At 48.8% G+C, this 23,486-nt stretch overlaps 1 protein-coding gene across 1 annotated transcript in view; it reads right to left on the bottom strand.

Annotated features, from left to right (window-relative positions):
* Positions 1-23,486, bottom strand: part of WWTR1 (WW domain containing transcription regulator 1) — a 76,080-nt gene that overhangs the window by 5,114 nt on the left and 47,480 nt on the right. The window contains exons 3-4 of the mRNA XM_064516443.1: positions 10,100-10,299; positions 251-384 (exon numbers count right to left, since the gene is read on the bottom strand). Of these exons, the coding sequence (XP_064372513.1) occupies positions 251-384; positions 10,100-10,299 (334 nt within the window). The remainder of the gene's footprint in view (positions 1-250; positions 385-10,099; positions 10,300-23,486) is intronic.

Genomic DNA, 23,486 nt, shown 5'->3' on the forward strand with positions numbered 1-23,486 from the left:
TTACTTATACCAAGGCAATGTACCCAGAATCTTCTGCATACAGGTACAGTACATTTAAAAACATCTATTACCATTTGTGTGATTTTTCTAAGATTCTTTCTTGAAGTACAAACTGAAAATTTTTAGGTCAGTCACTAGGCTGTATCCCCTGTTCACAGTAACTGCAAAACAATCTGCTTAGGAGAGACAGCTTCAGAACTCTAGATAAGGCAGCAGAGCCAAGTGTCTGACGAGGAGGACATGAACTTGCCTGTTGAGGAAAGGATCTGATCCGTTGTTTGTAATAGGCCTCATGTCTTGCGTCATTGCAGGTGTGTTCACAGCAGTCTGAACTGGGGCCATGTTTTCCGAGTCCATGGGAAGTTGTCTGCATAGCGCAGCTTCCTAAAAAGTGAATAAATAATAAGGGAAAGCTCATTCCAACCATTCAGAAATACTTCAGTTTTATAAAAAGTGAACATGTACAATATATACATCTTAAGAAAGTAATTCTAAACCATGTAGCTGACGACTCTGTGTTTACAACGATATGAAGAAAATCATAACGTAGATGGATGTCCTCTTTCCTACTCACCTGTGCCAGCTTAAAACACTGCAACGTTTACCTTCTGGTTCCTACTGCTGCTGGAAGTCACTGCCACAGTTCAGCCACCGGACACGTGTTTGAGGGCTGTCTGACCAGCTTCGTGCGGAATCGGAAAGCCTGTTGGCCCGTCTGAGCTGCACTCGCTGGTTTTGCCTGATGCAGATCATGAAATGCTGACAGAAATGGCTCTCCTGGCAGAGCCGTCAGACTGATGGTGAGGGGGGTGGCAGGCAGCCAGGGCAGAGTCACACCTTGAACACGCACACCTGCCCGCAGAATGACTGCACATCTATAGCTTTGCTGGCCACCGAGATAATCCCTACAAAACCCAGACTACCTACATTATAAATTACGACAACTTGTGTGTTGCCCCATCATAAAACACCAACGGGCCTGCACATGCGAACTGATTACTGACAGTCTATCCCGACTCTGTGGGCCAGCTCACTCCAGCTGAGGGTTTTCACGTGTGTGCTAGAGCTGTGTAAGATTCAAATTACAATTTCAGTGTACTATTCAGTGAGCCCAGGTCCTCAGAGACCTGGCTTGGAGTAGCAATGATAAAATATTTTAAAACCTAAAGATGTAAATTTAATCTCGCATGCATCGGTTTCTAACAGCTTCCCTTAAGTGAAACTGCCCTCGGTTTAAGCTAGTACAAAAGAGAGCAAATTCAGGCATTGAAACGATGGGAGTTGCTACTAGATCAAGTGATTTACTAGATACTAAAGCAGAAAAATCTAACTTGCAACAATAAAGTACTTAACATGTTAGAGGAAAACCACTGGAACCAAGAATTCGGTCCAGTAATTCTTAGAATGAACCTCACCCCCATCTGCCTAGAGACCCACCTCGTGTACACGGTCTGGAAGACGACAAACGAGCAATTAGGGCCGAAGCAAACTTGTTTCTGAACCCCTAAAGGTGAAATCCCTAGAGCTGTATCTCTGTGAAACATCCACGACATCTAGTGGTACCAAGCTCTATTACAAACGTTTGGATCCATGGGGATGCTCCAGACAAATATCCAGAGACCTTAGAATCATTAAAGCTGTATCTTTTTTTTTTTTTTTTTTTTTACCTATTTTACTTTGACCAATTATTATTACTTATTTGTATGAAATGAGTAAAGGAAACATTCTATTTAAATCCTTGCAGAAAATCTTTCTCTAGTAAATCAGTTGCTCACAGTCCCCAATACAGAAAAGACAAACATGTTTTTGAGGTTAGAATTTGATGTTTTACTATGTTTACAATTTATTTCTTCACTGAAAAGGACCAGTCTGGTCTTTTCATGAAAAAGGTAACAATTACTCATCGGTACTTAACATATATTGGTGTGCAGTAATGAAATGTCTTATTTATAATCGAGTTATCAATATATTCATTGATAAATTATAATTTACATTAAATGATGTGGTTTTGATAAATATTAAGAATAAACAGACTGAAGATTTTTAACTGATAGCTTATGCATGTTATTATATTTGTCAAATGACAATTCTAATCATTTTGTTTCTATCTAAAATTAAATCATCTGGACTCTGTGAAAATGTACAAATCTCAGAAAATGGGCAGGTCTTTTATTTTTTTTTTTAAACTGTCCACATGAAGTTGCTAGAGGTTTTTTTTTTTTAATACAAGAAGTAGATAGCAACAGCAGCAACTCAAGCAAGGCTAATACTAGAAAGACAGAGAGAAAGAAAGACAAAGAAAGACAGAACAAAAGGAATATAGACAAAATGAGGCAGGATATATTTTGCTAAGATTTTTTTTTGGTAGAGTTCAGTTAGCAATAAAGTTCATGGTTTGGCTATTTCGACACTGCATTTTCAAATCTCACTGGAGAATGTTCGACAATAACAAAGATAAGATTGCGACAGAAAAAAACTAAAAGCCTTTCTCCTAGTTTGCCAACATGTAAAATACATGTTGCCTATCACTCTGCTGTCACTATTACTAAAAATGAAACAACTGAGAATATCCTGGTCAAGATTAAAGTATTTGTCTCTTTCAGGATATCGCGATAACTCCTGATTTGCTGCACATAATCTGTCTTCGCTGCCTTGGACGTCTGTTAGCGCACTGAAACTACTGCCCCAATACCACCCCGCTTACCGCGCGGCGACCGGACCGTGGCCCAGGTGCCCAGCGCGGCAGTGGAGTCTCCATCCTCGGAGACATTCCCAGCCCGCCTGGATGCGGCCCTGAGCAGCCTGCCCAGAATCGCTGCTGGAGCGGGGCCTGGACGAGACAGGCTCCAGAGCTGCCTTCCCACCCCGGCCATGGTGTGAATAAAGCAATGACCGTGGGCGTGCATACATCTTCCTCTGCAAGATCTGACTTCTCTGTTTGGGTCATTCTTACTAGTCTCTTCCTGCCAGCTCTCATCCCATTCTTCTCATTATCAGACTTAAATTCAATCGTATTTTCGATACTGTATTGAACATAAGCCTGGATAACCTTGCCTGTAGGAAGCCGACTGAAAAATCCTTCCGTAACCAGGAACTTCAAATGGATCATACAGTACAAATCAGTGTCTCAACCTGTTGGGAACTGTGTGTGTGTGTGTTGGAGGGGGTCTTGCTTAGGGCCTTGCTTATGAAAGAGACAAAACTGGACTAAAAATAGACTGTGCAGAAAAATACTATTTGCTGAAAGGCAGATAATAACAATTACCCAGAGATGACAAAGGATAACAACCAATTACTGTATCAGAGAGCAGCACCAAAGAAAATCCACACACCTGCAGAGAAGAAAGGGCGTTATCTGATTTTTTCATTGACAGTTAGTAGGTGGATTCACAGCAGGAGAGCTTTGAGACCTTTTTGATTAAAAATGCCAGATGCCTAGCAGAGATGATATTCCAGCGCCTTGTGTTTCCACAACAGCTAGTGATACATCGGCAGCCTAAAGCTCTATCCAAGTAACTAATTTTATGTAATTGTCCTCACTGAACTGCCAAAGACAGAGCTGATTTCTGAGACTAGTAAATTCCATGACTGTGAAAGACACGTCTTCACTGCACTGCTTCCCGCAGCCACTGCACAAGTACTATGTTAGGACAAAAGAGGTGTAGGAAGAAAGTGAGGAAGGGTGTTCCGGTAACACTGAAAAATCTGTGCATGGAATAGTTTTCAAACAGAGAGCGAAAGCTCTTCTTTATGGAACACATTTAATTCAATGATCACAGGAAACCTGAGGCTTTCCTCATTCTTCACATCATGCCTTCTTCCTCCAAGGCCGTTACAGAAACGACTCCTTCCCGCGCCTCAGGGACGGCTCTTCTCCCTCAACTCTGTGATTCCTCTAGCGGCTTTGCAAACCTGCAGGCTCTGAGGTTATGCCGTGTGGCCATGCACGAGATCAACGGAAAGCGAATCAAACGGAGAGAAAAACAACAAAGCCTGCGAAACAACAAAACGCAGAGCACTCGCGCAGATTCCTGGAGCTCCAGCAACTTGGGAAAGGCAGCTGCGCTGCCACGGCGGGTACGCGCTCCCGCGCGCTGAGCCCGGGCACGACGCGGCACCGGCGGCACGGCACCCGGCGCGGCACAGCCGCCCTCGGCACCCCCGGGCCTGACCGCCGGCCGCCGCCTGTCGCACGAAGGGGAGCCCAGCGCCAGCGGCTTGGGCGGGGGCAGGTGCCCGGGCGCGTGCCCAGGGCAAGCCGGGGCAGTCCCGGCAGCACCCTGCGCCTCGGCCGGGTCACCGCACCCGCCGCCTGCCCGGCTCCTCGCTGCCGTCGCGCCTCTGGATTGCGGGGTAGGCGCGGACGCTGCCTCCCTCCTGGCAGACACCCGGGTTCTTCTGTACCGTATGGTAAGGGGGGGGAACTACAACAGCAGCAGCTTCTGCAGCTCACTCCTGTTCCTATGGTAATTTGATTTCCAAAGGCAGCTCAGAACAGACTGCTAACAAAATAGCTCTGAAGGCGCAGAGACAACCTCACCCCTGTGCAGCAGGCTACTTATCTTGTGGTCAGCAGGACGAACAGTCAGCCATTTGAGAGGGTTTTTCATTAAACCTCGCGATTTTCCATTGAACTGCCTGCCCACAAATAGGAAAACATTGACAAAATGACCATTCTTGCCAGTGCACTGGGCTTACGGCTCCCACACAAACAGCTGTGAATCTCACCTAGATTTGGAGACCTCAGTGCTGGCTGGCTGTTCTTTGTCCTGCAGCTGACCTGATACAATCAGGAAATTCAGATATTGATCCCTTTGGAAAACATGGTGCCAACTACTGCTTGGTTCAACACGGAAGGATTCAGACCCCTTTGCTGCTCGCGTACCCAGACCCAGCGTCTGGCCTCCCGGCTGCAGCTGCGGCAGGGCCAGCAGCGCGCGCCGGGAGTCTGTAATCTACTCCAGGATTTAGCTAGGCCTTGCGAGGCAAGACAATTTGTGAGCTAAAAAGCCTCCAGCATCCTAAATAAAGACTCCCACTGGTATTTACAAAACCTAAGTCCTGTCTCTTTGTTGCAAGAAACACTACATTTATTATAAAGTCATTCGATCCACCCTCAGGTGGAAAACGGCGTGGCACCCTGTGTGTCTTTACTTCAACATAACGCATGCCGACTGGTAACATCACCTCAGCGCGCACGTCACACGCTGCAGCGGCAGAACCCGGCAGGCTGGTGGCAGAGCCCGGCTGGGGAAGCGAAGGGAACGCGGCCACACCACACACCCGAGTGTGCCCCCCCGCCCCCCCCGCCGGCCGATGCACGGGACGCGGTGCGAAGTCACATTACAATTTTAGCATCGCTACAGGTGTTAGACATCGGTGCTTCTTCGATGTTATTGCAGCAGTGGTCAACCACACAGTCGCAAAGCTGTGTGATAGCTTGTCGTGTCCTCTCCCTTTTAAACACAACTGCAAGGCTAATAACGATCAACCTTTAGAAGGGCATTTATGAAAGGCCTTAAAGTACCTCTCTAGCAAGAAGTACCATTGCAGCTTTGTGCACGACAGTGCTGCAGTCACAAGCTACAATAGTTTTCTTAGCTCTCAAAAGCAGGAGTACTGCCTGTCGGCCAACAGATAGTCCTCAGCATTCACCTCAGAACGTACCAAAGGACCAGAATAATCCACTTACTTAGAAGTACAGCACATGCCGTTAAAAACCTAGAGGGGATTTTCAAAATAAGTACGAAATCAAAATAAAAAAATAAATGCAGTATTCTGACATTACAAAGGCATGTCCAAAAGCTTCATAAGTGATTATTTGCCAAAGCTGCCAAAATCTTTAAAGGCTTCAAAGCACTGGAGCGTGTCGAGCCCTTGCTGCCTCTGAACACAGCCCTGACGTAACCCGTCTGCGAGGTGCCGGACGAGCCCGGAAACGCACCGCCACGTTTCCTGGAGCCTCCTGGGCAGAACAGAGCTGAGCTCAGCGCTCGGTTCTCAAACTCTCATTTCAGGCTGGGGGGAAAACATTTTCATGGTGAGTTTACACTGCCAGTCACTGTAATTCGTCTTCTGCCAGTCCTCAGACTTAGAAAGTTAAACATCTAGATCCTGCACGCAGCAGCCCCCGCAGCGGAAGGAGCACAGAGAGGGATTTTTCTGTTCAGACTGTAGCTCCTGCTCTGCAAGGACAAAACATGCACGAATCCTCCCCTGGATCGTCCTCACACGCCGTTCCCCCTGCGGCCTCTTTTGAGCCCCTTATCTTTCCATGCACGAAGACGTATTTACTGAACGGGGCTGGGGAAGCAGAAAGCAACCTCTGAAAAGCGTTGCCTTTTCGTGGCTATCCGTGCCCTCCCACGCACGGTGCAAGATGGCTCTGTGCACACGGAGGAGGTGCCGGGACGCCTCCTCTCCACGACCCTTTCGGAGGCTTCTCACTGACATTGCCTCCTACTACTTCCATTTCCACGGGGCTGCTGAGCAGCAGGTCTCCCTCTTCCTTTGGAAAGCTGACAAGAACAAATCCGTAAGAAATAAATTTAACTCTTTCCAGAATGACAAAACAGCCCCTTCTGCACAGGCACAGCCTTCTGTTCCAGGGACGTTAGGAGCTAAATGGGGAAGAGGACAAAGAAGGAAACCAGCGCCCCGGGCAGCGAGCACGTGCGTGGCATCCCGCTCCGGGGCCGGCTGCTCCGGCCAGCAGCTGCTGCTGGGAGCGGCGGCAGGGAGCCGGCAGCTGCTGCCGGGCCGGCGGGAGCTTTGCGAGCGGCCCGAGGAATCCCAGCCGCTGGCACGAGCCCTCTCGCCTCCTCCGGGCGCCGGGCGGCCGCTGCGCACGCTCGCTTGGCGGCTTCCCCTCGGGCAGCTTGTGCTGGAAAAGCAAAGCAGCAGGGAAGAGTCGAGCAGGAGGGACCGCGTTTACCCGCGCGGACCCCGAGGGATCGGTGGGTGCTCTGAGCTGCCGGGGCTCAGCACTGCTCTGGCTGCTGGCAGGCGGCTCAGTGTCCTCCTACGAAGCATATTTGCGGGTTCCTCTCCTCGGGTGGCAAATACGTTGTTCCCTAAAAGCTAAGCCAGCACCGAGAACCGTACTAACGCAGAACGGTGCCGTCCCGCTGCGCAGCGGCTCGCTGCAGCGGCGCCGGGGCCGGGTGGCAGCGCCGGGACCGCGGGGGCAAGCTGGGCCCCGTCAAGCACAGCACAGCTGCAGGGTGCTGCGTGTCTCAGCTCCAAAGTGCGATGCGGTCGGCAGGGCAGCGAAACCGGACCTTGTGTTAACAGCGCGACTGTTCTGAAGCCAAATTTGCTCTTGTCCTGAAGCAAGAGCAGGGCCGAAGGGAGTTAAAATAGCTATACGCGCTCCGAGCGTGACCACAGTTACGGCTCAGCCCATGCCGGAGCGCCCAGCGCTCCCCACGCGCTCCCCCGTTGCGCTCGGAGCTCCGGCGGGGAAGGAGGAGGTATGCGAGACGCGAGACCGCTGCTCGGGGCGGGGAAGGCCATCCTGAGCTGAGCGGCTCCGGCGTCTGCAGGTAACGCAGGACAGCACCAACTCCCCAAAGTTAAGGGCAATGGAAACTGAATCATGGGCACAAGAAGTTTGCATCTGTGCCGTTTTCAGACTCAGGTCTGAAACCACAAAGTCAAATTCGGCCATGACGCGAGCAGGTAAAAAGCTTCAGAGACTGCAGCGGAGTCACCTCCGCCTTTCGCCCCTGTTCAGCAAGACCACGGACACGCTTGACGTGCGGCACGGATGTGTGCTCACCAGAGGTCGTGGGAATAACCACATGCATAAAGTGCTTTTGCAGGAGCTGTAAGAAAATGGAACCTTAGTGCTTGTTTCAAACGCAGCTAGGTGGTGCTGTGCAGTTTCAAAATGTTTTAATGGATTTTTAGTAAGTAATTTTGTTAATTAACCTTCTTTAAAGTTCTTATATTTAGTGGAAAGAGGTTAAAGAGCAAAAAAATACAAATGAAGCAAATTATTACTGGAAAGTATTTTTTTAGAAATACTCTCATGTAACATTTTTACAACTCTACTCTTTTCAGACATCCATTTTCATTTTCTTATCAAATCTCTCTTTTACAAAACCCTAGTATATGATAGCATCTACATTTATCTTGAATTTGGACTTTCTGCCAGAACAAGATCAACTTACTAAGGTGCTACTGGTGTAATCAGAGAGTTATTCAACTTACATCTAGTTTATACATGGGGAGAAAAGCCCAATTATAGTCTTGTTAAAGTCTATATTAGCCTCGTCTATATTAGCCCTACGAACTGCACTTTCTTTATAGGATAAAAAGAAAGCACTTTAAATACAATCCTAATAACCTTTAATTTGGCAAGCAATTGTAATAATGTCTTTTATTACTGTTTTGAAAATTGCTGTTCTTGTAAAATGTAATTAAAAATGTTCTAAAATAAAAGCATGGAAAAAGAGGACCTCAAATTCTCGGTCATTACAAACATTAAAGACCTTTTCTTCCATTAATTTCACTAAGACAGTATGTCTAAATTAAAAAAAAAAAAAAAAACCTAAGTAACAACATATTTAGCAAACAGAGAGAAAACCAAAAAGCTTGCTGTTAATGTGAGTCTTTCAGGACTGCTCATAAAAGAAGTTAAGTCCTTTGAGAGCACATCTCCCTTTTGGGAAATCTGCTCTGATCACCCAGATCTCTATTTCCGACCTAAAGGCTTTAAAGGTGCAGTGAGTCTCTCTCACTTTGCCACCCACAACGTCTTCTGCGTGCTCCGGTCTGCTTCCACACTATGTCCTCTCACTCCTTTACCTCCAACTTGGAAGAAACAGAGGGCGATTGCTCTTCACCTGCTTGTGTCTACCCAGCTGATGGCACAGATGCTGCTGATGCTCCTCCCAGGGTGTCTAAGTGTGAGGATTTTTGGTGGGTTTTTGCATTGCACATGAATCACTGAAATGTCAGAACACTACAGCGACTTACTGTACTCTAATAAAGCATCGGAAAAGTTCAGCCAATTGGTATCATTAGCCCAGTGACAAATGTACTTCTACCTGCTGCCAAGAAATGTCATACTACGTTTCCAAATACAGTATAAACAAATGTTAGCCTGAAATAAACACAAATCATGGGACAATCCCAAAGGCAAAAGGACTGCAGACATGAAATAGTAATTCCACAAAATGATTATTTTGTGGAAGTCACCATTTTCAAAGGCAGGTAGAACTGTAAGTGCAGCACTTACAAGGCTACTGGCCACGACGGTGAGCGATATCCTTGACAAAATTTACTTAGTTCACACATTGTTCCTGAGGGAAACAGACTATTTATGTTCTCTAAGGAAGCTGGTGATTAATACTGTGCAAAACACAGCATCGTCAGTGCAGCTCTCCCTAACAGAAGAAACACATCCTCTGCAATTGTTAAAGCTGCTTGTTTCCTTAAAGCAGCGTAAAGGAAGCTACATACCTATTTTGTACAGTATGAGTCATTATACAGAGCTGAATCTTAAGAAATAGAACACCACACAAAGAAACCATCTCTGGAAAACCCACAAATCAGAGGTATTCATGTAAGATGTGAATCTGATTTTATTTTCCTTCAAAGGCAAAGGATGCAGGTCACAGAGCGGGGATCAGAGTCAAGGACAGCCCCGTGCACTCTGCTTTTCTCCTCAGTCAAGCACGGACGTGATCCATTATGTAAACCAAGGCAGACTGAGAATTAACCAGTGACAGCTGCTCTAGATTTACACAGAGCTGCAATACACAGACTGGTCCCTACGCTGCCACTACAGCCGGTAAGACACAGACAGTTCTGTAACTGCTGAGCCTGTTTCTTTACACCGCCTCCTCCAAGGACGGCAACACGCGGAGACACGTGGCCATTCGTGCTCTGCTCGACGCTAGTTCAGAGAAAACACAACATGCTCTTTGTCTGCTTCACGAAGACTCTACTCTCTATCAGCTTTCTGGTCATCCTCACCTAAAACAATGGTTAATCCTGACATAAAGCAGCAGCTACTAATTGCACCTGGTACAAATTTGGCTGCGTCAGACTGAAAGCGCTCAGAGCAGCCGGGGCAGGCGCTCGGCGTTACCTGCCGCAGGAGCTCCTCCTGCCGCATCCTGATGCGCTCCCTCTCCATCTGGATCCTCTGGAGCCTCAGCTTCTGCTGCTGCTGCTGCTGCGTGGTCAGCGCGCTGGGCACGGTCAGCAGCCCCGGCTGCGGCTGCGGCGCCGGGCGGCTCGGCTGCGGCACGGCGGGGCCGGCTGCGATCTGGTGCTGGTGATTCATGACTGCGAAAAAGAGCAGAAATCACCGCCGGTGAAGCAGGACCGCACTTGGAGGTAACCGAGGGCTAAGGACACGTGGCGTGCGTTTACAGCGAGCATCCATTTATCATTAACGCCAACAGGCCTGAAATAACCACTCCACCTGGCAAGATTCGATACCAGTAACTGCTTCATAAATAAGCTGTAATATGTCATTTGTATATAAAACACGCAAAATAATAATAGAGCAAATATTTATACATATCCTGATATGTTCAGATATTTACCTAATGATATACAATAAATGATATGCATGTTTTTAATTGAAAACTCCTTAACGATTGCATGACTATAACATGCAGTAAGCTAACTAAAACGTTCTCAACATTTACATTTTCTTTATTGACAGATCCGAATTAGTTATTGTAGAAAAAAGCAGCAGCCCAAGTAACAAGGACGGTTTTATAAACAGCGGTGTTTTCCGCTGCTGCGAAGGGGGTGCACGCCGCTTCCAGCGACGCGGAGGTGGGAGATGCTCCGTCCCGGCTACGCAGCGAACCGGGGAGGAGGTCCAGCTCCCCGGCAGCTATCGCCTGCCCGCGCTGCCTGCGCGAGTCTCGGTCTCTGCGCACTCACCTGCAAACGAGGGGTTAATACTGATTTTCTATCTCGTGGAAGCATTATAAACACAGTAAAGAACACGTTACAGTAACGAAAAGCAGCGTTAGAACCATCACTGAAGAAAAAATCGTTGTCTAACAAGATGTAGCGACAAGCTGGACAGCCAGAGGTTAAAAACTGTGAGCAGAAGGTACCGGCCACCAACGGCAGCTGCAGCGAGCCGTCTCTCCGTGCTGTCCTTAACACAGGGTCCCTTCCTTTTTCAAAGTAGGTGAAACAGTAAGTACAAGGAAGAGACAGTTAAATGGAACTTCCAGTACATTCATTTAAAAAAAAGAAAAGAAAAGAAAAGAAAGTAGTGATCTCCTGGCACGTGCTAGCTTTTCCCAGCAGATGTTTTTGTCTCTTTTGAACAAAGAGCGCGCCTTTTCTCCAAGCGGCCGCAGACATTTTGTGTTTTGGGCTGCAGTCAGTGGAAAGTTAGCCAGCTGTGTTTATAGTATAGAAATTATCACAGCAAAACAGTGTAATCTGCAAGTTACTGGTACATTATACCAATTTCTTTAGAAAACTCAGCAGAAATCTTTATCAATCCTGTATTGAAAGAATAGTCCAAATTCATTGCTATTTTAAGCAGCTCCATCAGGCCAGAACTAGATTTAATGAGTTCTTAAATGTGAGCCTTTACAAAATTAATCAAACAGAAGAGGCCAAGTTCAGCCCTGCTGTATCTCCTCTCAGGACAGGTCAGGTAAGCCTGAAATCACAATTCACGGTTTCATTTTCAAAATGAAAAAGGTCTGATAAATTGGAGATTAAAATGACTGATGATTTTAGGCCTGATTTAACACAACAGAGGGATTTTTAAATCTTGCATGATATTTGGATATGCAAACAGCACACTGTGTAGTTGATGTCTTCTGAAGATGACCAAGACAGCCTTCTGCACGTTTTACTAAGGTCCGAAACCTCATCCGTGGGAGTACTGGGACGCGGAGATGACCTCCCTCGCCGGGATATTCCCACATTGTATACATTCCCACACACGTTCCCAGCGTGGTCGGGGAGCACCTCCGCAGACGGCAGAGGGGCACGGGGAGCTTCTCCTAAGCAAACCTGATCTACGTCCATGCAAGCCAGCTTGACGCTCTCACTTGCAAACAGAGGAGGCTGCTCAGGCAGCAACGTTACTTAGCTCAGCACAGGCTTTCCTGGTCCAATTCAGAAGCTGGAAATCAGAGCCGAATTCCCTATCGGAGGGGCATTTTTATTGAGAAACTTGTTGCAAAAGAAGCTACAAGTCTTTGTGCAGCGGCACAGGCAATGCGATAACCACGCCACAAAGCCGAAATGTCCACCGTGGCCTCCGCGGGAAGGAGGACTCGGTGGGGGGAGCGGGACCACCCCTCTCCGGGGGAGGCTTCCCTCGCGGCACCACGCTGGCACCAGCCAGGAGGGAAAGGAGCCGAAGGCGGAAAACGGCACAGCCTCTGCTTGTTCCTCCATTTTATTCACAAGTAAAATATGTATTCGTTCCCAGCAACGCAGTCTAAGGCCTTTCATGAACCTTGCGACCTTCCTTCCCCCTACACCTTTACATTGCTAATTAAAAAACAAAAAAAAGCCTCCCCACAGTCTGGATTACAAGTGCCAGCCATGCAGTTCTGTAAAAATTTACTGGCATTTTTTCAATGATTTTTTTGCTAACAAGGCAATAGTGTAAATAAAAATAACTAAAATCCAGAAGGGGCACAAGATCTTTCTTCCCAAAGGACTAAGACTTGCACCTTCCCTTTCATCTTCCACTCGCTACTGTTCTCTATCGTACGAAAGCGGAAGGATCGGCTCGGTTCCCCGTTCCTCAGACGCTGGTACACCGACGACGATGCGGGCAGGTCCGACGCCGACGGGCAACCCGGCCTCCGGGCACGGCGCAACAGGGGAGCGGGGATGAACGGCGCGGGTAACGGCGGGACAGCGAACACGGAGAGAGCGTGCGCTGCGGGGAACGGGCTGACGCCCACGCCGCCCGGATCAAACCTGTGGCACCCGCGCGGTGCCGAGGGCTGATCCCGAATCGCCTCCGCCAGCTCCAGGCAAAGCGTCCCGAGCGGCCGGCTGTGCCGGCAGGCTCTAGGCCTCGCCGTGCGCTGCCCGTGCCCTCACGACGGGCGCACGGCAGGGAACGGGCACCGGGCAGGCGTCCGCCGTGCCGTCCCGCTCAGGCGGGTCTGAATCGAGCCCGCTGCCCGGGCGACCCGGCGCCGCGCAGCTCCGTAACCGAAGACGGCGACGCCGCGACCTGAGAGCGCAGCCGCGTAGCTCGGCTTCAGCGGCAAGCCCAGCTCACGCAGCGGTCCCAGCGCGGCCGACGGCACGGAACCGGAGCGTGGCCTGTCACCGCTCTTCCACGCCCAGCTGCTCTCCCCCGCCCGCACGCTGCCTCTGCGCGGGGCGGGCCGGCGCTTCCGCGGCCACCTGCAAACTAGAGAAACGCCTGGGGAAGAGAAGGAGACCCGCTCCCAGCCGGGCAGCCAGGAAAATGGCTTGTGCCGAAGCAGCCTGGGCCCGGAGGCGGGAAGGAGAAGCCGGCTGCGGTCGGCAGGCTCCCGACGATGTCGGCGCTGAGCAGCAGCAGAGCCTGCAGCGCCGAGGGGAAAGGCAGGGACGGGATCCGCCTGCGGGGAGCCAGCCGCTTCCCTAACGGCAAAGCAGTACCTGGAACCACGCTCCGAGACACAGCGGGTCTAGTCCCTTCTCACGCACTCCAAAATAAATGATACTGTAAGTAGGATTACATAAATTATATGGATGTAAAACCGGTGTTAGATTTCCAGGGCCGTAAACACTTAGGCAGGTATTTAACTGCTGTCGTGCGGAAGCGCGTGCGGAAGCCCTTGGCATGCCAGGGGCTGAGTGACGGGGCAGTCACGCTGCAGGTCCGTGCCGGCGGCAGGATCACCGCGACCCAGCAAGCTCTTCTTAAGAGAGCGTTTTCCACCCAAGCAACGCATGCAAACGGCAGAAGCAGGCGCAGCGAGCGCAGACTCCCAGCCCGAGCAGCGCGGCCGGGGCACGCTCGGGGCACGGGCCTGAACTGCAGCGCGGTCTGTCGCAGCGATCTGCTGCCGGTGCCGGGTTAAATCCCGGTCCTGCTGTCCTGCGGCATTTTGGTTCAGTCAGCTCTAAATCTAGGAGGCAAAAGGGGCCCTTCCTTCAAGCAGCACCATCCACGGGCGCAGGCGATCGGGGAACCGCGTGAGGCTCCGCACAGCCGACCAGGGGAACGCTGCCCTGCCTGACGTGGGGGGTCCAGGGATCACAGCGCGCCGGGTCTCCCGGCAGCGAAGTACGCCAGCGCGCGATCGTGCTGCTAACCAACAACAAAAATCCATTCTACGTCTAGAAAACGTGATTTACACCGTCTCGCTTTGGTGGGGGCACAGCTAGGGGACGGCTTGCAGGTGGTCTCAGCGCCGGAGACGCACAGAAGGGCGCGGGCAGAGGGAGCCGAAAACGAAACGAACCCCCAATCTGGCATACCGCATAGTACATACACTTCCCACAGCAACTGCTGCATTCAGCTGCTCTAAAAATACATCCTAAGGGTCAAAATGTTGTATGTACAGCAATAAAACAGCTGAGCCCAGGAACCAGCTGAGCGGTAATTAAATCACGGTAGATTTGTACGTACTCTTTTGCACTGATTCCACTGAAAGGCACTACACGCTGTTACGAGCAAGCCTTCCGCTAAGGTCTTAAACGTGAGGGCTTTTCCGCGCCAGCCGTTCACGCGCTACAGCACGCGCACGCGTCCTGCGCAGGACAGCCCGGCCCGGCGCGGGCGGCAGCCCCACGGGCACCGGGGAGCCCTGCCCGCACCTCCCGGGGCCCCAGCTCCAGCTGGGAGAGCTCCACGGCACGAGTCCCGAGGGCAGACAAGACCGCGGCACCCAGCAGGGACTGCGGACAGAAAGTGGCACTACCCTAGCGAAACGCCTTCACGGGCCCGGGGAAACCTCACCGAACCCCCCAGGAAAACGAACGAGACAGTAACAGCCAGGGCTGCAGGGCAAAGCAAGAATACCACATTCGGCTGCGGGTACCCCGAAGTAAGGGAGAGACAGGCTGAGAACGTAGTCTGGTGCGCTGAAGGGAGTGACAGAGATGCCCCGACTGTCCACAACAGTCGGAAGACTGTGAGAACAGAACCACTTCAAGATTTTGGTGCCACAGACACCCTCGGGCAGCTCCGAGCGTTGTCTACATGCAGTGACTACAGGGATCGGTCATCTGCAGTGGAGAGGTTTGCAGCTGCACAAGCAATTACAGTACTTTTGACATTAAGGAATCCAAGGATGCTCGGGTCCCCGTGCTCCTGATTTACCCCAGACGAGTGCTCTTCCTCTCGTGGCACTAAGAACAGCGTCCAGCACCGATGCTCTCCAGACAGGCCAGCAGTGAAACACTCAAATTTGAAGGCAACGACATATTATTCAGAGGGTAGATTAGTTTTATTATTTATGCAGATCGGTACTAGCTGTATCTAACAGACCTGGACAGTCCTGTGCTGAGTCCAGGGCCAGCCAGGGCTCACGAGTAACTGCATTACCTGTAGGTCACGCAAAGCCTGTGCTCATAAATCCTTCTGGACCCTGTGGAAAGCACGCAGACGCACCGAAGCGTCTCTGCAAGTGCTCCCAGAACCAGCCGTTCTGTCAGTACAGCACAGACACGCCAGCGTGCCATCCTACACGACTTCTCCAGAGGCACTTTGGTCCTTCAGGGGCACGTGCGGTCTGACCCCCAAGCTAGGCCTCCTTCGGCTCACGGACTGCAGTGCAGAGACATCCACTCCATTTTGTGGGATCGTAATAGCACCAGCTTTGAGAGGATCGCACCACACCCGGGCTGGACCGTCACACAGCTCCAGATTTGCGGTTCTCTGCATGATGCTCCTAAGACAACAAGAGAGAGGACTACCCTGGCTGAATGCCGACAGGCTTACACTGAAAACAGAAGTTTCCTACATCAACAGATACTGATTTCTGAGAAAAATCAGAAGACCTAAAGAAATGTCCAGGTCAAAAAACATGAAGAACATCTACCAGTGATGAATGATCTTTCCAGGATCCCTGCAAACCTAGCGGCAACGTGAAGCAGAGGACGCGCTCTAGGGAAATGTGGCGATGTCCCAGACAGGGCCAGAGGAAACAGTCAGACACGGGCATTGCCAGTGCTAATGCGAAACCCACGGCACACTTATTCCTCGTAAATGAAAACTCTTACAGTTCTGTAATCTTAAAATCTTACAGTTTTGCAGAGCATTAAAGCTACTGAATAGTGCTTCAGAAAACCTAAGGCAGTGCTGCTGCACCAGCTGCAGCCAAAAGCGACAAAGAAAGGGGAAAAGGGACTTTTGGACGAACCGAACAATTCCATTAGGAAGGCAGCTGGATACGAAGTTTTGAGATGCTTCGCGAAAATCTGTTCAAGTGCTGCGCAGAACATCTGAGCATACAGAGCAAATCCAGCAATCCGGAGTTTACCACGCACGGTACTTCGATTTACAGCGAATGTGCAGCAAGTCCATCCGTGGCTTTTGGAAATTACAGTCCTACCGCACGAGAGCACAGTGACCGCACAGCACTTGTGCAGCAAACGAAACGCTTCGTAAAGTGCTGGGCTGCCGATTCTGCCTATTCACATGCAGTACAACTGATCTGACGTGCTTTTCGGTACCTTTCAAACAGGATGCCAGAAACTAGTAACTTCAAACAAACGTAAAACAACAACAACAACACCCTTTATATGACACCAGAATAAAGTCTGGGTGAAGAACAAAGCCACACCTGAGGACACCTGGACACACCACAGCACCGCTGAGCTAGCTTCTCTGCTGGAGAGGAGACTGTAGATGCTGTCTAACACCTAAAACTTCCTGACTGCACGGGGAGACTATGCCAAGGTACACGTGGAAACAAGCAAAAATACTAGTGAACGATTTGTGTTTCTCTACATATGAAAAACTACCTCATGCCAAACAAATCTTCTTTATTATAGAAGTCACCTTTATACACTGTAAAGTCAAAGGCTCTGCTTACATTGGTCCTATGTATGCTTCTTGATATCTTATGACAGAAAATATGATCATCTTTTTTCACTGTGGCAAAAAAAATTATGGAAGTTCCCAACGTATTAGTCCTGGAATAATATATTTAGTACGGCTGGACCGTCCACAAAATAAATGAAATCCAAAGTTCAGATTTGCTGGAAGCCCTTTTTGTGACCTGTTTTTTGTTGAACATCATCATACACTTTTACCAAATCTATGCCAGCAAAACTGACATTGAGGTTTACAAATCCACACAGATTAAAGACTACTCTGAATAGGACAATTCCAAAAGTATGTCTCGATAGAATATTTGATTCTTGCTATTATTAAACTCTAGTTTATACAGTAATTGGTAATTAAGTATGCTTTCATAGATAACTACCTGCATCTTTCCGGATTTTTTAACAGAATCAATGCCATTAAAAGCTATGGTCACATCTGTATGATATAAATACAGTTCTGCCAATACTTCTGATCACTAAGATGATCTCCCTCTTTTTTCTCCCCCCTACTCCCCTCCACTTGTTCTGTGTGTGCACAACACCATATTAGTGTTTCCAGCTAGTTCCTACCCCGCCAGGGAATCTACTTGGGCAAAAACCAGCATCCAGGCAGAAATCCAGCCTCCTCAGAAGGGGTGTGGAAAGGTAGGATCATATGGTTTTTACAGGACCAAGAGTTATCACTGCTTTTCCCTTTTTTCTCTGCAAGTTCTTCAAACAACAAGAAAGAAATATACTTTTGGGGTAGAAGGTAGGTAGCTTTTCCTAAAGGTAGAGCTATGAAAAAATGCAGAGGGGAATAAATATACCGCCTGGAACACCTTTAAACACATTTGATATGGCTGATACAGGCTAGATTTCAAATGAACAGTGGATCTTTAAATAGACTATTTGGAATGAAAAGAATCCCAATAATGCAAAACTATCTCTGTGCTACATATGCAAGTTTACTCTGAGAAAAGTCTTTTACCTAACTGGGTTTGATGCTGTACTTTTCCTGGAACTACCCCAAACTGTTACTGACTCTCTCTGACCACTCCTGACTGAGCCACGGAGCTGGACACGTTACGGTGAGGCTGTTCTGGCACGCAGCCGGTATCGCTGTGTCCCCTTGACTTCCCCGGGCTCCCTCGGGAAGTCTCACGTCGACTCCAGCGAGCACCTTCGCAGAACGGCGGCACTCTGCAAAGTCTGCTCCTTACGGTATAACCATACGGCACACCCGTCACCATATTTACTTGACTTTATCAATGCCTGCTATTATCTATATTTGAATTCCGAATTTATATCTCAATACTGTGAGGAGCACAACAGAATTTGGGTTGGAAAGAAAAACCTGCCGTTGGCGTTCCAGCCAGACTACCCGGTATGAATGCCAACCACAGCTCAGCGACACCCGCCCAACAAACTGGTGACGCTTTAACGACCCTTTTCAGCCTGTTTCTCAGGTGAACCTTAAGACCTGAGGGCTGCTTCTGAGAGGTCCAAAGGTAACCGAGAAAAGGCAACTGATCTCCAGTAAGCTCGGATTCACCAGGCAGGGTTCGGCACCCCCCGGGAACATTTCTAAGGTTCTGCAAACAAACGGAAAACCCCAAAAGCTCAAACTCACCTCTGTATAGTAAAGGAGATAAGATGGGACTTAGCAACTGAAAAGCATTCATCCTTCTAGCAGACAGATTCAAGGCGGCATTTATAATTCAGTTCTCTTGTAGGAAACAAATTTGTTCTGCAAAATGAAGCAAGACTCTTCAATGAACAGCTGTTGCACAATTTTTCAGCTCAAATGAAAGTGAGTAAAAATGTGGAGCTAAGATCAAATCTAGAGTATGCAGCCAGTCTCATTACAGTTTTACAGTCCATGGAATTACCACCATTTAGTTCACCTCTAAAGTTGGACCTAGGTAAATTTCTTTTAACAGTTAGACAAGCAATGAATGAATTTTTTACTGCTTTTCTTTATTTTTAAAGTAATAATATTCTAGTGAATTAGGCTTTCTGATATCGTAGGAGACCTTTCTGTTGATTGCTTTGCTGGATATACACTAAGCAAGGATTACTCTGTGGGCAAGAGGATCTGCGAGTTGCAGAAGCCAGAACAGGCAGGTGTAAATTGTTTCTGACATATGTGCTGAACTGATAGTACCAGCTTTTATTATTTTAGCATCAGAAGTGCCTGGGTGCAGCTGTGGGTCTTTTTCTCTACTCTGCCTATAGGCAGGGCAGTGCCTAATCCGTAGGAACTGGCCAGCATCAGGTGTCACGCAGCACAGTCTGATGAAAAACACATGTCTACAGAGGTTTTTAAAAAAACAAAAAACCCAGCCATATTACAGTTTTGACTTAGTCACGACATTGTGAAGAAAAAAGGACTAGGCTCCCCTCCTTCTCTCTCTCTGCTTCTGCCAACAAAGAACTGCTTGTTTCACTTATTTCCCAGAAACAGCATTAGCCTTCCAACGAGGTCAGCAAAAAATGCTGCTTTTCAGTTCGGGTGCATTTTGTTCCAAAAATCTGTAAAGCATTAAACCAAAAAGTTGTACTATCCCAGTGCACAGAGAGTCCTTTATTCAGATTTCTAGGCTGAAAATAGCTATACAGAGATTTCTCAACAGTTTCAACTGGTAAGTTCTACGATATGCACATTTAACTAAAGTTTCCTGTCTTCAATGCTTCAAGCCTAAAAAAAAAAAAAACCCAACCCTGCAGGTGCAGCATCAAAGCTCTGAATTAGCAGAAAATTGTTTAAAAGATTAGAGATTTACTCTGCAGGCACTTAGATCTCTTCCTTTTAAGAATATTAATTTAAGAACTGAATAAACAACAATGAACAAACTACAGTGGGGGCTGCCTGAAAGGAGCAACAGCTTAAATGCTAATGACCAATTACTGATGACCATTATTATTTAAAATAATTATTATATGTTGTTTACTTTTAATTGTCTTGTGGAGTCTTTAGCTTTTGCATTTCATTCACTTGGAAACTATGCAAATGACATTCCACTCTCGGGCTAGCACATGCTCGGTTGTTAACCTTGAAGGGAAATGCTTACACCAACAGGAACTTCTTTGCAATTAAAAATCACCGGATTTTGAAAAAATACCAACATCTCTTTTGAACACATCGACCTTTAATATTTCAGATTTACTAGACAGTAAGTTGCTGGCCTAAAGGTGTTCTTGGTGACACCTGGATTTAATCTACTTGCTACTGAAGTTAGTGCCTGTTAGTCTCTACAGCTGATACTGACCGCCCTTAAAACATGAACAAATTACTCCATTTGAAGTCTACCTCATAAATCACTTTTTGGAGGTTTTAATTGCAAATAATCAAAATACATTCTTTCCCAAAGCTGTGTGGTAAAACCTTCATTCCCACAGAACGTGCAGATCCTCCCCACCGGTTCCAGCTCTCCTGTAAGTCTTATTTCATTAACCAGAAACAGGTCCCAAAATGATTCACGTTGACCACATCTGAACTGTGTCAGGTCCTTTCAGGATATCCAGTAATTAAATATGACCTGTAACAGGAAGCCTATCCACTGTGCAAGTGGTGTGTGGATATGGGTTACAGGTGGGGAAAAATGTGTCCCTCTCAGTATTATGTATTTCTACCCAAAATTCCAGCCAAAGCAAACCAAGTCTCACAAAGTCTAGACCATTCCATGTATGCTAGTTATCACTAAAACACATACTGCCTATTTTTAAACACCTTGGGAGTTTGTGTGGTCTTATCTCCGGGGGCTCACTTTGACACTGCAGCTAAAACTGCATTTTATCATCGTCAAACAATAGCAGCTACACCTCTTTTATCATGGCAGGATGTGGAAACTTTGGTTCATGTGTTTATTGCTCTTAGACAGGATTACTGCAACTTTTTATTGGTTGGATTTCCTGGCTGATTAAAAAAACGAAAGCAGGTGCAAAGTACCACAACCCCAAGTTGTGTCCAGAACCAATTAAACTACCCCGAGCAGTACAGCTGAAGGCTAAACTTTTCAGATTCACAGATGAATTTCTGTAACACAAACAGCTGTCAGCATAAGGTGCTCTCCAGGTTAAGTTCTGTTGTTTAATACATAATGTCTTTCACCATCTAGATCCAGTGTATTTAACTGCTAAAACTAGCCTCCTCTAATCACTTGGCTCACGTTTGCTGGTAAATCTTGATGAAGGAGTGAGCTTCCAACGGAAGGAGCTTTATCTTCTTCAGTAGAGAAAAATCAAATGACTCTTCGTCTGCAGTTTAATAAAACAAGTTAATACGATTGAACTGTTAGGATCAATGCACACACTGACCCCAAAGAGATTAAAATCAGGATCTCCACTGATTTATGCCTGAATTACTTGTAAAATGGAGATAACATTACTAGCTTCTACCACAGATGTGCCATGAAGTTTTGTTTTTCTTATGCTCTGTATTTACACGGGATCTCATCAGGTGAACGACATTATGAAGTGCAAACAAAAGTGCATGCAGCACCCTTCTCCCTCTGCCAGAAATTATTCTCTATTCTTAAATTTGTATCGCACATTCCCAAACTCCACCAGCTAGCGTTCACGACACAGCACCTGCTTTTTTACGATGCCAGCCTGCGATCCGGTGAAAGCGTGAGGAGAACTGCACCAGGATCCTCCGACCGGTCGTGGAGCCTTCCAGGACCCGGCAGGTTAAGCCCTCGGCAGCCTGCTCCGCTCTCACAGCTGACTCCGCTCGAGCAGGGGTGGGCAAGGCCTGAGGCCCCCTCCCACACGAATTATTCTGTGACGGTACGACCCCAGATTTTGCAAGGCCCCAGTCCTCGGCAGTGCGTGGGACCTCGTGCAGCTTCCTCCCCTCGCCTTTGCCGGCTCGCAGCACTGCTGCTCACCTTGCAGCAGCTGCCCCTCGATTCAGGACGAGCTCTCGGCTTCCTGCAATGCTCCTACGAGGATGCCACCAGCACACGACTGTTAACGAGCAGCAGCACAGGCGCAGATTAAACGGTCTGCTCCAGATACAAACGCAGCATGAGAAGACCGGAGAACTCAGGAATTACAATTTTAAGTATCTACACACAATTTTCATATTTCTGCTGCAAATGTACACATTAATGAATTCATCTTTACAGAACCTAAGAGAACATATGGTTAAGAGGTGTTACGTCAGTGTTCAGAATTAAGAGCGATCCAGGTGCATTTTCTTAAGACAGGATTAGCTGGGCCAAGAGACCACGAACACTAAGGTAGTCATTTACAAGTTATCAAGTCGACAAGTTACCAACCACAACATACCACGAGGAAGCAAGAGGCCAGAGAGAACAGGGGCAGGAGCAGACGGCTCCGCACTAACGCGCGAGGTGGGGGATCCACGCGAACACAGCTCTGCTCCGGACCTCCGCTCCACCTCCGCGGCCCTCCTCCCCGACAGCCAGCTCACACGTGGCAGCAGCTTTCAGGAGCACTGGCGCCCAGCAGCCACGTCTCCAGGCAAAGGCTGCTGAGGCATCCCAGCTCCTTCCACGCCAGAAGTGGAAAATGCCAAGCGGTGAAGCCGGGTGGAAACCCCGTTTCTGCTGTTAGTGATGCTGGACTACGAGCAGCGAAGAGCGGCAAAGATGACGGCACCGGAGGAAGCACCGGGGACGTCCAGCCGGCCTGAATTCCCTGAATCCAGCTACCACAGCCCCTCGTTAGACTGAAAGTCCCTATCCGCTCCCAAAGAAACTCAAGGGCATTTCACAGAGTGGCAGAGGGCCAAAACCCCCCAAACCACCGAGCTGAGGGCACGACTCGGCACAGAGCTGGTCACCGGGGCAGGACCTGGAGTAACTGCGCCTCGCAAAGTCTGCCTGGTTCCTGCAGGTCTGTCAGCCGGCTGAGGAAAAGGCACTGCTCCTCCCCGTACCTCTGCTGCCCCTCTGCCCTTAATTATGAGGCACAACCATGCCACGCTTCAAGCGGGAACGCTCGAATGAGAGCGCCCCGGTTCCTCACCCCCCCCCACACTTTCACTGCCTTTCCGAGGCGCCCGGCCCCGAACCTCCCCTCCGCGTGCGCAGCGGGCGTCCCCGGCACCACGGACTCGCGCCCCGCAGCTCTCGCGCCCACCTCCTTGCTGCGAGTCACCTGCACAAAGCTGTGGAAACACCGCCGTCGTCACGCAGCACCGCGAGTTGACTTTCGCTGGGAATCACCCCAGGCGTACGGAAGAGGAAGGACTCATTTCCCGCTAAAAGACGGAGCGCGGAGACGACGCGGCTCCGGAGGCCCAGGCACTACGTGCGCATGCGACGGCGGGCGGGAGCCGGAGGCCCGGACCAGCCGAGGCTGCGGGGACGTCACCGCGCGTCCTCACTCTGCGAAGGCAAATACTCACCTGCCACGAGTAGCTTTTTAACAGCTGAGCAGGACAAAGGCTAGCGGCAGAACGGCATCCCGATTTCCCCTAGACGGGAAGCAGCTGCCCTGATCCTGAAGAGGTTAATTTCACG

The sequence above is a fragment of the Dromaius novaehollandiae genome, chromosome 9, assembly GCF_036370855.1.
Source record: "Dromaius novaehollandiae isolate bDroNov1 chromosome 9, bDroNov1.hap1, whole genome shotgun sequence".
NCBI classification, from domain to species: Eukaryota; Metazoa; Chordata; class Aves; order Casuariiformes; family Dromaiidae; genus Dromaius; species Dromaius novaehollandiae.